Raw genomic sequence first — 12,878 nt, 5'->3', positions numbered from 1 at the left:
ACCCAACGATCGCCTCAGGAGAAGTCTGGTCATCTGTTAACAATGTATTTCACCTCAAAGCCTTTGTTTACGTCTCATTAAAGCCGTCATCGACCCTCTTTATGAATATCAAACACCCTTCCCTTTGAATTAAACATCTAACCTTGCTACATTTTGCTGCAAGTTCGTTGTATAACTTCCCCGGAGTGTTTGACATATTTCACCTGTTAGTTTGCTAGTTAGAAGTCATTCCTACTGTGCATCTAAGTCGGTAATTTCTTCCAGAGAGTTGCATATTGAGAGACGATATGATGAGCCTCAAGGTTGGAAACTGATGTGTTTTTTGCAGAGTAAAAAAGGAGAGGTTCCTCCGGAGGAACAAGGTCCGAGCATCAAGAATCTGGACTTCTGGTCTAAGCTTATCACCCTCATTGTGTCAATTATTGAAGAGGACAAGAACTCATACACCCCTTGCCTTAACCAGTAAGTCCAACACTAAATGCCACATAATACAAAATCATAATCCATCCTGATCTTCGTATGAATATACAATGTAAATGAAAATAACAACAATGTATAATGATTATAAGAAAGCTCCACTTAAGCTCCGCCCCTAAACTCAACATGGCTGGGGCGAAAGCAGATCGTACTAAAAACAAGCGTGCCGTACGTCCTGAAAAATTAAGCCAAAGCTATTTGATCGCCCCCTGATGACTGGCTGCAGTATAGGTCATAAGCCCCACCCTCTCCATGTAAACGAACAGGAATCACGCCAAACTGAAAAATCCAGTTGCTCTTCAAATATATTTTTGCCAGAGATGGTTTCTGTCATTTTAGTAAGTTCTTATGTGTTCAAGTTCAAGTGTTCGTTTTTAAAATAAGTTTGGTTTTAGGTATTTATAAGATGTTTTAGAAAGTGGGCGTAGCAAGATGGTTGGTTCATTTGCGATTGAGTCATCGGGAATATGGGCGGAGCCTTCATAGACGGTTTCATCAGACGCATGCGCCTGGCCAGAAGTTAACTACCGGTATTTGTTTGGTTATAATATAACAATTTAGTTTATATTTAATTTATATTCATATTTTATTGTATATGATATGTTAATACTACTCGACGGTTATAGATTCTTTGCGGAGGTCTATCAGAAGTTACGTTTGGGCCACATAACATTTGTTTACGTTGTTGCTGCTGAAAGTGTCTATACCTCGGCTCCACCACTGCGCAGACTCTGGCTCCAAATGACATCATCAGCACAATATGTCAAGTCAAGTCAGGTTGAGCTTTAGGTTATGTCAAGTCAAGTCAGGTTGGGACACATACAGTGGAACAAAATGTCGTGCCTCAAAGGACCACAAATAAATTAACCACCATGTAAAATAGTTAGGAATCGCTGCGAGATTGCTACGTAATCCCTTTTAAGATGCTGATCTTATTTGTGCTCCATACAGGTTTCCCCAGGAGCTCAATGTTGGAAAGATAAGTGCAGAGGTTATGTGGAACCTGTTTGCGCAAGATATGAAATACGCAATGGAAGGTGAGTCTAAAATACGGATCTTGACTTCATAAACCATTGTTTTTTCATGGTATACATCAATCTTCATAAAGATCCTTTCATTTTCATCATGTGATGCAGCTGTTTGATTTTCATCATGATCTCAAACCACATGATGCTTCATTATAAAGTTTCAGCTGACTTTGCCAGCAGATGAGATGCAATAAAAAGTTTGAGTGCATAGCAGGGCTTCCCCTTAAATTTCACACTTGGTGAAATGTCGGCAATCTCTAATCTGCTGATTCAGCGGGGGTGCTCAGCTACGCAAAGATGAATCTGTCATTAAGTTCCTTCTACTGATCGTGAAGTGCTTTTATCTTTACCTCACAGAGCATGAAAAGAACCGCCTGTGCAAGAGTGCCGATTACATGAACCTGCACTTTAAAGTCAAATGGCTCTACAATGAGTACTGCAAAGATCTGCCGTTCTTCAAGAGCCGGGTGCCTGAATATCCTGCGTGAGTAACTTCCGCCATGCCCTGCAACTTCAGTAGAAATTATGTGAATTATACACACGCAAAATGTCACTCAGACCCCAAGGAATGATGGGTAATAGAGCTTCAGGTGGTTGTATTTCTCTGCAGGTGGTTTGAACCGTTTGTTATTCAGTGGTTGGATGAGAATGAAGAGGTTTCTCGAGACTTCTTGCACGGTGCCCTGGAGCGAGACAAAAAAGACGGGGTGAGATGTATATCACTTGCCTTTTGAAGTCCATTTGATGTTGATTTAACTGACGTCATTGTTTATAAATCAATAAAAATGCCTGTTTAGCTATACCAATTTTCTATGCGTAAACAATTAATTTAATTTAAAGATTCTTAAAGATTTCTTATTACATGTTTCTTTGATTTATAAATTAAATACATTTTAATAATTAAAAAAGATCAATTAAACCTAAATTGATCAATTAAACCGGTTTTAAATTGTATTTTTTGTTAATTTTTTTATAGAAAATTAATTTTCTATAAAGTCCTGCGTTTAAAAAAAAATCCTGAAATCCTACATTTTATTTTCAACATAGAGTCAGACTTTTGACTCCTTCGTTTGATTCCTATTTAGATTTGTACATTTCTAAAGCATTTGATATGCTGCAATATAATAAAACAATAAATAATATTCATATTTATTAAATAAGTTCAAAATCACTAAATGTATTATTTTACAATTGCATTATTATTATTATTATTATTAGAATAGAGTATTGCAAAATTCTATGTTTTAAAGATGAAGGTTCTTCAGTCAAAGCTGAAGGCAAAACTACTTGCTATTTTATTTACAAGGAGGTGTAAATAAGTAACAACAGACCTCCAGCCTGCAGCCAGACACGTCAAAATGTGATATACGAGCGGTCCTCCGCATGTTCCCGACCCAATAAGCGCAGTCTTTACTTCATTAGTCCCACCGATACCCCTTTGGGAAACTGCCACAGTCTCACCTCAACCCAATTACTTCCAGACGAAAGAGCTTGCACCTGACACGTCTGGTCGCAAATAGCTCATGTTGGCCCCTCGTTCCTCTTATTCCAGAAGTTTCTCTGACGGCACATCTAACTTTCTCTCTCCTACAGTATCAGCAAACTTCAGAGCATGCGCTCTTCTCCTGTTCGGTGGTGGATGTCTTCTCGCAGCTTAACCAGAGTTTTGAGATCATTAAGAAGCTGGAGTGTCCCGACCCGCAGATCGTCGGACACTACATGAAGAGATTTGCCAAGGTTCTCAGTTGACATTGCAATAAAGCTCTCATTAATTATAATATTATTTTAAGACATATTTAGAATAGTAAAGTTCCAGATCTTTCCAGATGTTCAGTATCTTCTTTATTTTCTTTATTAATAGTTTTAACAGGCCAGCATATGTTTAGAGTTTTAGATGTTGGTTTGCTGACGTCACCCACTAAGAATTGGAACCTTTTTTTTGTCAAGCTCGTCTTGAGAAAGAAAATCCCGGTTGTGTACATCGTGTCTTAAATTCGTGCTGGTTTAGTTCTTTTTTTTAGAAGGATTCGAAAAATGGGTCGTTTGAAAACACTGCAAAAAGAAATTATTTTTTCATCTGGTTGCAGTAAAAATACCTTAAAATTCTTAAATCAAGATACATTTCCTTTACTTGAGAAGTAAAATGAATTAAGATATTGAACCTTGTTTTCTGAAAAAAAAAATCTAAATGAAGTGAGTAGAAAATACATGAAATGTCAATGGGTGTGAGAAAAAATAACCTTAAAATAGGTTTGACCTTTTCAAGACGTAATTATTTTAGGATTATTTTCCTTAGCCTCTTGGCAAATATTTTATCTGGTTTCAAGCAAAAGTATAATAAATCATTTAGAATTGTTCTTTTTTCTTTATATTATTTTTTCAAAACTTAATATTTTAGGTCGTTTTGCTTTTCAAGTAAATGTATGTTGATTTAAGAATGCTTGGATATTTAAGTGTAAGTGAAACTGGCCTGACAGTTGATGTAGTGAATAGCTTTATGTCGTCTTGGGACTCGTTTTAAGACACCGTTTTACCCCACAGACAATCAGCAATGTTCTGCTCTCATATGCCGACATTATCTCCAGAGACTTCCCCAACCACTGCACCAAGGAGAAAGTGGTAAGAATCGGACACACCCTGTGGGAATATGTCCTAAATTCGTCCCAATTTTGTCTCAAGCCTGAAACTTCGAACTCATGCTGTGTTCTTGTTTGCTTTGACTCTAGAATGCAAAGGACGGGGCTGTAAAGGTATGGTTTTAATAACAATAAGCAACGAGCTGACAAGTTCATCTTGCGTTGAGCTTCAAGAGTATTTTGATTCAAGTGCGTGTTAGGTTAGCATGCATTTTCACTGCTTTCTATGTTTCACACAGCCATGCATCCTAATAAACAATATCCAGCAACTCAGGGTCCAGCTTGAGAAGATGTTTGAGGCCATGGGAGGTAAAGGTGTAAGTAAACCACAGAACCATCAACATCATTATTTGACCATGTCTAGATCTGCGTTTTAAGAGCTTTATGTCATCTTCCAGCTGAACGTTGAAGCTAGTGACATCTTGAAAGAGCTGCAGGTGAAGCTCAACAATGTCTTGGATGATCTCGCAAGGATCTTCGCCACCAGGTAAGACGCTGAGATACCCTTCAAGTTCTTTTTTTCATTTGTGTTTGGAGTAACATCTGCATTCTGCTCGGTTCCCGTTTAGTTTCCAGCCAAACATTGAAGAAAACGTAAAGCAGATGGGTGACATACTTAGCCAGGTGAAGGGAACAGGAAACGTGCCAGCGAGCGCCTGCAGCAGCGTGGCACAAGATGCTGACAACGTCCTGCAGCCCATCATGGACTTTCTCGACAGCAAGTAAGACTCTTATATAAATAGACGTTTTCCTGAAAATTTCACGCCTCCAGTCCTCTCATCTCGCCTCACTTTGTTTTCACGTCAGCCTCACGCTGTTTGCCAAGATCTGTGAGAAGACCGTTTTGAAGCGAGTGCTGAAGGAGCTTTGGAAGCTGGTGATGAACACAATGGAGAAGACCATCGTGTTGCCGCCACTGACTGACCAAACGGTAATAACAATTTCCGACTACAAAATAAGATCTTGATACTTTCCATACAACGTAAAGGGGTTTAAAACCTCCGTCAGAGCAGATTTACGTAGACAACTTACAGAAAATGATTCAACACGTCTGCAAAACGTGAAGATTATTCATGGTGGTGTGTTTTATGGTTCATGGAGACTGAGAGAAACTGGAAATCTTAAACACGCTTCTTTCCCAAATCAATCACCTTGAACAAAACACATTCTTCATCTTTTAAATATTGTTGAGCAAGGGAGTGCACCATATCATTCAAACGCCTCTCAATACTGCTCTCTGGTCCTGTAGTCACACGGTTATGCATTTTAGCAATTATTATTTGAAAAAGAAATTGCTTTGGGTCCTGTTTAATTCACCTTATTTCTATACACATACTGAATACTATTTTGAGTGCATTTCTACAGGAGCAGAGATGACACTGTTACTGATTTTAATTTGTCTTGATATAACTGTTGTTCTTTATCTGTTTTTGTTTTGTATTTGTTTAGTTTGACAAAAGAGACCCATGTCATTACTTGTATTTATTAACATATGGATGGGAGCCAGTTCTCCCTATTGGTACCTACTTAAAGTCAACATGAAAGCCAAATGAATTGCTCCGCATCTATTGGTTAATAATAACTAATGAAGCATTAAGCTACTGTAGTAGGAAATGGATTCAATCTAAAATATTGTCCAAAAAGTTGTTTTACTTTCATTTTAAAGATTATGTCAATGATAACATTTAATGATAGATTTGAAAAGCATTAGGATAGGATACAGAAAGGCTTTCAAAGGTGAAAGTCAAATCTCTTCCAAATTGAACGTATTGGTGTTTAAGGACTGAAGTGGCCGACAATTTGAAATATCACATTCAGATCTGGCTCTGTTTTGGTAATAGTGTCAATTAGCTTTTGATTGAATATTGTTAGTTATGTTAATCTTCGTTTAATTTCTAGACATTTTGTGATTTTGTTATTTTATTATTTATTTATTTATTCTATTGTTGTACTGCTCTATACGTTTAATTTATCGTTCAGTTTTGATTTAATTTTGATGTATTTTCAGTTCATCTTTATTTTTTTAAATAAATTTTGTAATGTGCTTTTGTCATTTTATTAGTTATTTATTCATTTATATACTGCCCTATAAGATTAATATGTTTTATTTCAGTTTAAGTTTAGTTTTTATGTAGTTTTAGTGAATAATCTTTGTGCCTTATTTCAGTTTTTTGCTAAGTTCTTTTGTCATTTTATTATTTATTTGTTTATTTATATACTGCCCTATACGTTTATTTTTTATTTCAGTTTTAATTTTTATTTAGATGTTATGTGATTTTAGTATTTTATCATTTATTTATTATTTTTTTATACTGCTCTATAGGTTTAATTTATCTTTATTTTAGTTTTAGTTAAATTTTTATTAATTTTTAGTTGATCATCTTTGTGCATTTATTTCAATCATTTATTTCAAATTATTTTCTCATTTTTATTTAAAGTATATATTTTCTTAAATTTAGGCCAATATTTTATTTGATTTCAATTACCGAAAATGTTTTAATAGTCTTAGTAAATAACAATTATAACACTGGAAGTAGATTTTCACAATCCAATCCATTACCAAAGAATATATTTTTTATTTCAATAAAAATCCAGTTTCCTGAAAATCCTTAGCATTACAGACATTAAAAGAGTTGCGAATACCATTTCATGTTAACTTTAACTGGCCACCAAAAACATTGTAGGTTCCTCCAGGTAAACACCCCTGGGCGGAGTTAAATGTAAATGCTACTTTGAATTGATGTGGGGCTCTTTGTAGCTTCACTGACCCTTCTCTCTGGTTATTATTACATTCTCGCTCTCCCCCCGCTCCACCTCCAAAGATGATAGTAAGTACAAGAGCACTTCTGTCTGTCCGTCTGTGTGTCCCGCAGTCCATACACGCCGGGTAACCTCCTCCTCCTCCCCTCCCCTCCCTTCTGCTCTATGTGGCTGCCAAGTCCTTCTTTCCTTGTCAAATGCATCTTCATCCGTCTGTCACGTCTTTCCTTTCCCTCTCTCTGTCCCTCTCTCATTCATCTCGTGGCACCTTCCGTTCCCCTGGCCACCTCACCGGTCTGTACACCCGAGGTGGCTGTAGCATGGTGCATTTCCTGATTGACTTGGACGAGGCCCCCTTCCCCACAAAAACCTCCGATATGATGTCCGCCCCCAATTCTGACTGCCAACCCCTCTCTTGATATGCTTTCTGTTCGTTTTCCTAGAAGTGGGACACTAGGTGGGTGTCTAGATTAGTTTATCTTGCATCCTGGTGAGGGTCTGTTCTGCGGGTGTCTTAAAGTGTGACGTTAACTGGTTTATCAGGTTGCCCCGCCCTTCTCTACTCTGGCTCCTCCCACTGTCACCTGTTTGAAACCTTTCCTGTGTGGGTTGTTGCTTGCATCTGATATTCCAAGACTGTCTATAGCCTCTCTGCAGACATTATTCTGTCAGTCTGTCCTGGTATTTGGTTTCTGTCTTGGCCTAGTGAAAGACCAAGTTCTTGTACTGTGTCTTCTGGGACGGGTTTTTTTGTTATGTTTTTCACACATTCTCGGGCGTTATTGAGAAATTTAAAATTAAATTAATGTGTGGTAGTGTGTTCATCAGTTGTATGAATTGTATTGTGCATTTATTGTTTCTTATAGATTTCATGCTAACACAATTGCGGTGCCGTTGTATTTGATTTTGTAGCAACAAAATAAAGGAATAGAGTTTTCTATTTTAAATGTTCAAAGTGTAACGCAATAGCCACAGAAAATCATTTTGTTTTATCACCTCAATTTGTAATGACACACAAAATTGTGTTCACAGCAGTTAACTTACAAAGGTGATCTATGGGGCCACCTGTAATTGGTCCAAAATCAAAGCAAAAATCTATATAAAAATTGCTATAACAGCAAACTGTGTTACTGAAATGAAATGGCAGACTTTTGATAGATTTTCTTTTTTATCATTTGACTTTTCTAAAGATCATGTGATTGGCCCATTGGCCTGTCAATTACTGGGTAATGGACACTGTCAGCCAATTACAGAGAGTCAGGACCAATGCTGAAGTTAATCACACTATCTTTTCTTCACAGGGCAGGGTGAAGCTTGCTTGTCACAGTGATGTAAGAACTAAATCCCTTCAGCTCAATGTGTTCTCTCTCTCTCTCTCTCTCTCTCTCTCTCTCTCTCTCTCTCTCTCTCTCTCTCTCTCTCTCTCTCTCTCTCTCTCATTCTCAGTGTCTCTTCTCTATGTGACTTGGGTCCCCCTGTTGAAACAAACCGATGAAAACAATGTTTCTGTACCCTTGTTTACTAGTGCAGTTGTGCACTGCGAAAAATAATTTCTTTGATCAGGATTTCCTAAATTCAGATTTTGCGGTAAAAATATCGTAACATTCAAAAAACTAGATTCATTTACTTGAGATGCAAAATTGTATATGATGATGATTATACTACTATTTAGTTTTTTTAATTATTTATTTAGATTTTAGTTACGAATCGTTTTAATACAATTTGGTGATGTTTACACTTGCAGTCAAAAATATATTTAATTTAAGACTAGTGGTCAAATTGATTAATCGTGATTAATCGATTCCAAAATCATTTCGTTTTTACATAATACGTGTGTGCCTGTCGTGTATATATAAATGCACACACATGCATGTGTGTATATATAGATACATCAAACTTAAATAGAAAAATATATAATGTATATTTAAATATAATTTACATGATCACTAAAAAAAGGTACTATATAGCACTAAAAGTGTTTTTTGGCTCGTAATCATATGGGGAACCACTTTAAGTGCTATATAGAACCATATCTTGGTGCTTCAGTGGTTCTTCAGCGGTTCTTTGGGATGACTGAGGTGCTATATAGAACCGCTAAAGAACCATATATCACCGCTTCCGTATAAAGAACCTGTTCAGCCCCTGTATGGTTCTTCAGCGGTTCTATATAGCACCTCAGTCATCCCAAAGAACCGCTGAAGAACCTCTGAAGAACCACTGAAGCACCAAGATATGGTTCTATATAGCACTTAAAGTGGTTCCCCATATGATTACGAGCCAAGAACCACATTTAGTGCTATATGGCACCATTTTTTGGGAGTGATGTATAAAAATAAATATTTATTACTCATATTTCTTAAACATATACATGCAAGTTTGGGTAAGTATATCCACATATAAATTTACACGCCACACACACATATATTATACTGTATAAACGCAAACATTTATTTTGAAATCGATTAATCGATTCGGCAGCACATGCTCTGAAAATATCTTTGTATATCTGCGTAATTAGCTTTTTAAGTAAATGTATTTCATTTTAAGTATGTTTTGATATTTTTACTGGAAATCAAAATGAAACGACTTTTTTTTGCAGTGTGGGTTTCCCTATACACACCATAGCTTGAACCCTCACATAGTTCATTACAGGTGCTCCGACACAACAAACCCCTTCAAATCTCTGAACCAGGTTCAATAATGCATGTATGATAGTCGGTTCAGATTTTGATCTCCTTGCTGGTCAAAAACGGCTATTATTTCTTCATATTCGGGACTATTTCTGTTTGCTAACTTTGTTCCTAGAAGGAGTGTTATAACGTTATATATATGGTATGGTATGGTACATTATAATAAAGGTGCACAAGCCTCATTCACTTGATATATCCTAAAAGTAGAGTATCAGCCAGTCGTAGATACTAGATATATCAACAGTGTGTTGTTATTCAGGCTTTGGACCTACTTGGTTTGTAAAACTTTCAACTTTGTCTCGTCTTATGTGCGTAGCTAGTTTACTGTCTCATGTTGCACTTCCAAACAGTTTGTGTAGGCGCGTGAATGCGTGTGTGAATGCGTGTGTGAAAGCGAAGCACGCTGGGATTGTGTGTGAGACGTTTGAGGTTGTCTGTTTCTGCCCTTTGTCACGTGACATTTTTGTCTACGTCTTTGTTGACGTCTGTGACCTGACTAATGGTCTCTCTTTCATCTTTTTTTTGCTTCCTCCATTGTTTTCTCTTATTTCTCCAGGGCACTCAGCTCATATTCAATGCAGCGAAGGAGCTCGGTCAGCTCTCCAAACTAAAGGTACATGTTTTTTGTTACCAAGTTTGAAAGGGTTTTTAGCACCGTGAAGTGCAGCACCAGAGATAAACAGTGTAAAATGATCATCCGTTTCGTGCGAAAAGCAAAGATGTTAATTGTAATTCCAGGACTTTTATTCACTTACATCTTAAATAACTTAAGAAATTGTCTCTTCTCTTAGGAGCACATGGTTCGAGAGGAGGCCAAGGCGCTGTCCCCTAAACAATGTGCTGTAATTGAATTAGCACTGGACACTATAAAGGTGGGTATAAATGTGGCTTACATATAGACTGTAATATTTTATTCATTTTAATATAATTTTTTATAATAAAGTTTGTTCTTGGTTTATTATGTGGACATAGCAAATATTGCATTTTTGCAGTAGCCTTTTTTAAGTTACTGGTATACTTATGTGCACAGTGTGTGATAAAAAACTAAATAAAATTATTTATGTTTTTGATTTACAACAACATCAAAAAGAGGCAATTCTTTAGCAGTACCTGTTATATAAGTATGCGGTTAAAATATGCACTACGTAAAGCAACATCGTTTTTTTTTAAATTAAATTTACACATTAAAGGGATTCTACACCCAAAAATGAACATTCTGTCATCGTTTACTCACCCTCCAGTTGTTCCAAATCTGTATAAATGTCTTTGTTCTGTTGAACACAAAATGAGATATTTTGAGGAATATAGGAAACCAAACAGTTCTGGGGCACCTTTGACTACCATTTTAATTTTTCTTACAATGGTAGTCAATGGTGCCCCAGAAATCTCAGTTGCTTACATTCTTCCAAATAACTTTCTTTGTGTTCAACAGAACAAATACATTTTTACAGATTTAGAACAACTTGAGGGTAAGCAAATGATGACAGAAATGTCATTTTTGGGTGGAGTATCCCTTTAAAGGAATCATTTTATGTCCCATTTTTTATTTGATAAAATTATTATATTTATAATAAACCCAATTGTAATTTAGTCGGTTTTGTCATCCCGATGATACTTGTTTGGGGTTTTTGTAGCAATACTTCCATGCTGGAGGTGTGGGGCTGAAGAAGACCTTCTTGGAGAAGAGTCCAGACCTGCAGTCGTTGCACTACGCTCTGTCCCTCTATACTCAGGCCACCGACAAACTCATCAAGACCTTCGTTCAATCCCAGAATGCACAGGGTAAGGCACAGTGTTAATGACTTTACAAGTCATTCTGGAAAGCTCGATTCTGATTTCAAATAAATGTTGTGTGTTCAATAATTGACTCGTGTGGCAAGTAGCCGTGTGATAAGCAGGCTCGTGTACATCCAGACGGTTGTTGTCACAAACTGTAATGATGACTGGCTGGATGTACATTATGCCTTACTTCATATATATATGAATATATACAGTGAGTTATATGTATCTGGGAGCATTTTGTTGTGCATTTTTCTAATTTCAGCCATTTATTATTGATATTTTTTCATTCTAGGACAAAGGTTATGAATTTAAGCATTTAGTATTTAAAATGTCCAATAATAATTCACAATCTTTTGTGCTATAATGGAAGCATAAATATACCATGATGTTAATATGGTCAGTATTACCATTTTCCATTCTTTTTTATTAGTTTGGCAAATTTAGTCTCTGTATTGCTATTTCTCTCTCACATACACACAAACACTTTGGGAATCCTGACACACTTTAGGTCGAGATGCCTCTGGCAGAGGCACTTTAATAAATGATCATCTAAATTGTAATTAGTGTCTGCTTCATGCAAGTACAGTATATAAGCACACGCGTGCGTGCTTTTATGAAGTCACGGTGCTGTCAGCCAATTTGAAGGCATTATTTAGATGAAACAATTCATCTTCATTCAAGTTTTACAAGTTTGTTACTTAAGTTTGTAGTTCTGTCCTCTTTATTCTAACACCTTCGACCTCTCTTCGACTCTAATTTCAATCACTGCGTGCTCTTCTTTCACCAGTTCATGGAGGGAAGGGGGTAAGGTTCTCCCATAGTGAAGACGTGTACCCGGAGAAGGGTACGTTCACGTGGGGCCCATTCCAACGGGCCTATCGCATGCCCCACGACCACCCATATCTTCCCACAGAAATGAAGGGCCTTTTTGATTCCCTTGCATGTGCGGGAACCTGGGAAGAGCGTGCTGTATGTTCACATACATTGGTTTGGAATGTATCTTGACGCTACAGCAGCGAACAAGCCCAGGGTGAAGTGTGTTTCGAATGAGGAATGCACACACTTCAGAAGTGCGCATGCGTGCACTGCGGATCAAAAACGTGTGTGTGAGTGTTAGTGAGTGAGAGATCATGATGATAATTATGACTGACTCGACTCGTCCGCAGGCAGGGTCTGCGCAGCTCTGCGCAGCACAACTGTGGTTTCCCTCACGTCAAGCCTGGAGCGAGACTGGCTTTCTCAGCCAATCAGAGTTAGTCCCTGGGGTCAGGTGATGTGCTTGTCAGTGTGCATCAATTCTAAAATTGACCCTGACTTGACATTGGAGGACCCCATCAAAGAATCACGTGGCTCTAGTGTAGTTAAAAAAATACATAAAAATAATCATCTTTACATTTAAATTCTTGAAAAAATGCAACTAAATAAAAAAATCACTTAATAGAAATGTATTTAAAACTTGATTTTCCGCATGCAAGTTGTTTTTATCCCTTTGCTTTTGGGTGTAA

The 12,878-nt window shown here is 37.1% G+C and overlaps 1 protein-coding gene across 1 annotated transcript in view; it reads left to right on the top strand.

Annotated features, from left to right (window-relative positions):
• The window catches only part of unc13a (unc-13 homolog A (C. elegans)), a 37,945-nt gene that overhangs the window by 19,169 nt on the left and 5,898 nt on the right, over nt 1-12,878 (top strand). The window contains exons 27-42 of the mRNA XM_057325115.1: nt 329-462; nt 1,429-1,514; nt 1,863-1,989; nt 2,116-2,212; nt 3,099-3,242; nt 4,047-4,124; nt 4,232-4,255; nt 4,381-4,458; nt 4,540-4,628; nt 4,711-4,863; nt 4,949-5,072; nt 8,203-8,232; nt 10,148-10,204; nt 10,383-10,463; nt 11,226-11,373; nt 12,161-12,217. Coding sequence (XP_057181098.1) covers nt 329-462; nt 1,429-1,514; nt 1,863-1,989; nt 2,116-2,212; nt 3,099-3,242; nt 4,047-4,124; nt 4,232-4,255; nt 4,381-4,458; nt 4,540-4,628; nt 4,711-4,863; nt 4,949-5,072; nt 8,203-8,232; nt 10,148-10,204; nt 10,383-10,463; nt 11,226-11,373; nt 12,161-12,217 — 1,507 coding nt within the window. The remainder of the gene's footprint in view (nt 1-328; nt 463-1,428; nt 1,515-1,862; nt 1,990-2,115; nt 2,213-3,098; nt 3,243-4,046; nt 4,125-4,231; nt 4,256-4,380; nt 4,459-4,539; nt 4,629-4,710; nt 4,864-4,948; nt 5,073-8,202; nt 8,233-10,147; nt 10,205-10,382; nt 10,464-11,225; nt 11,374-12,160; nt 12,218-12,878) is intronic.

Source organism: Triplophysa rosa, linkage group LG25 (genome assembly GCF_024868665.1).
Source record: "Triplophysa rosa linkage group LG25, Trosa_1v2, whole genome shotgun sequence".
Taxonomy (NCBI): Eukaryota; Metazoa; Chordata; class Actinopteri; order Cypriniformes; family Nemacheilidae; genus Triplophysa; species Triplophysa rosa.
This window is presented reverse-complemented; position numbering and strand designations above follow the sequence as displayed.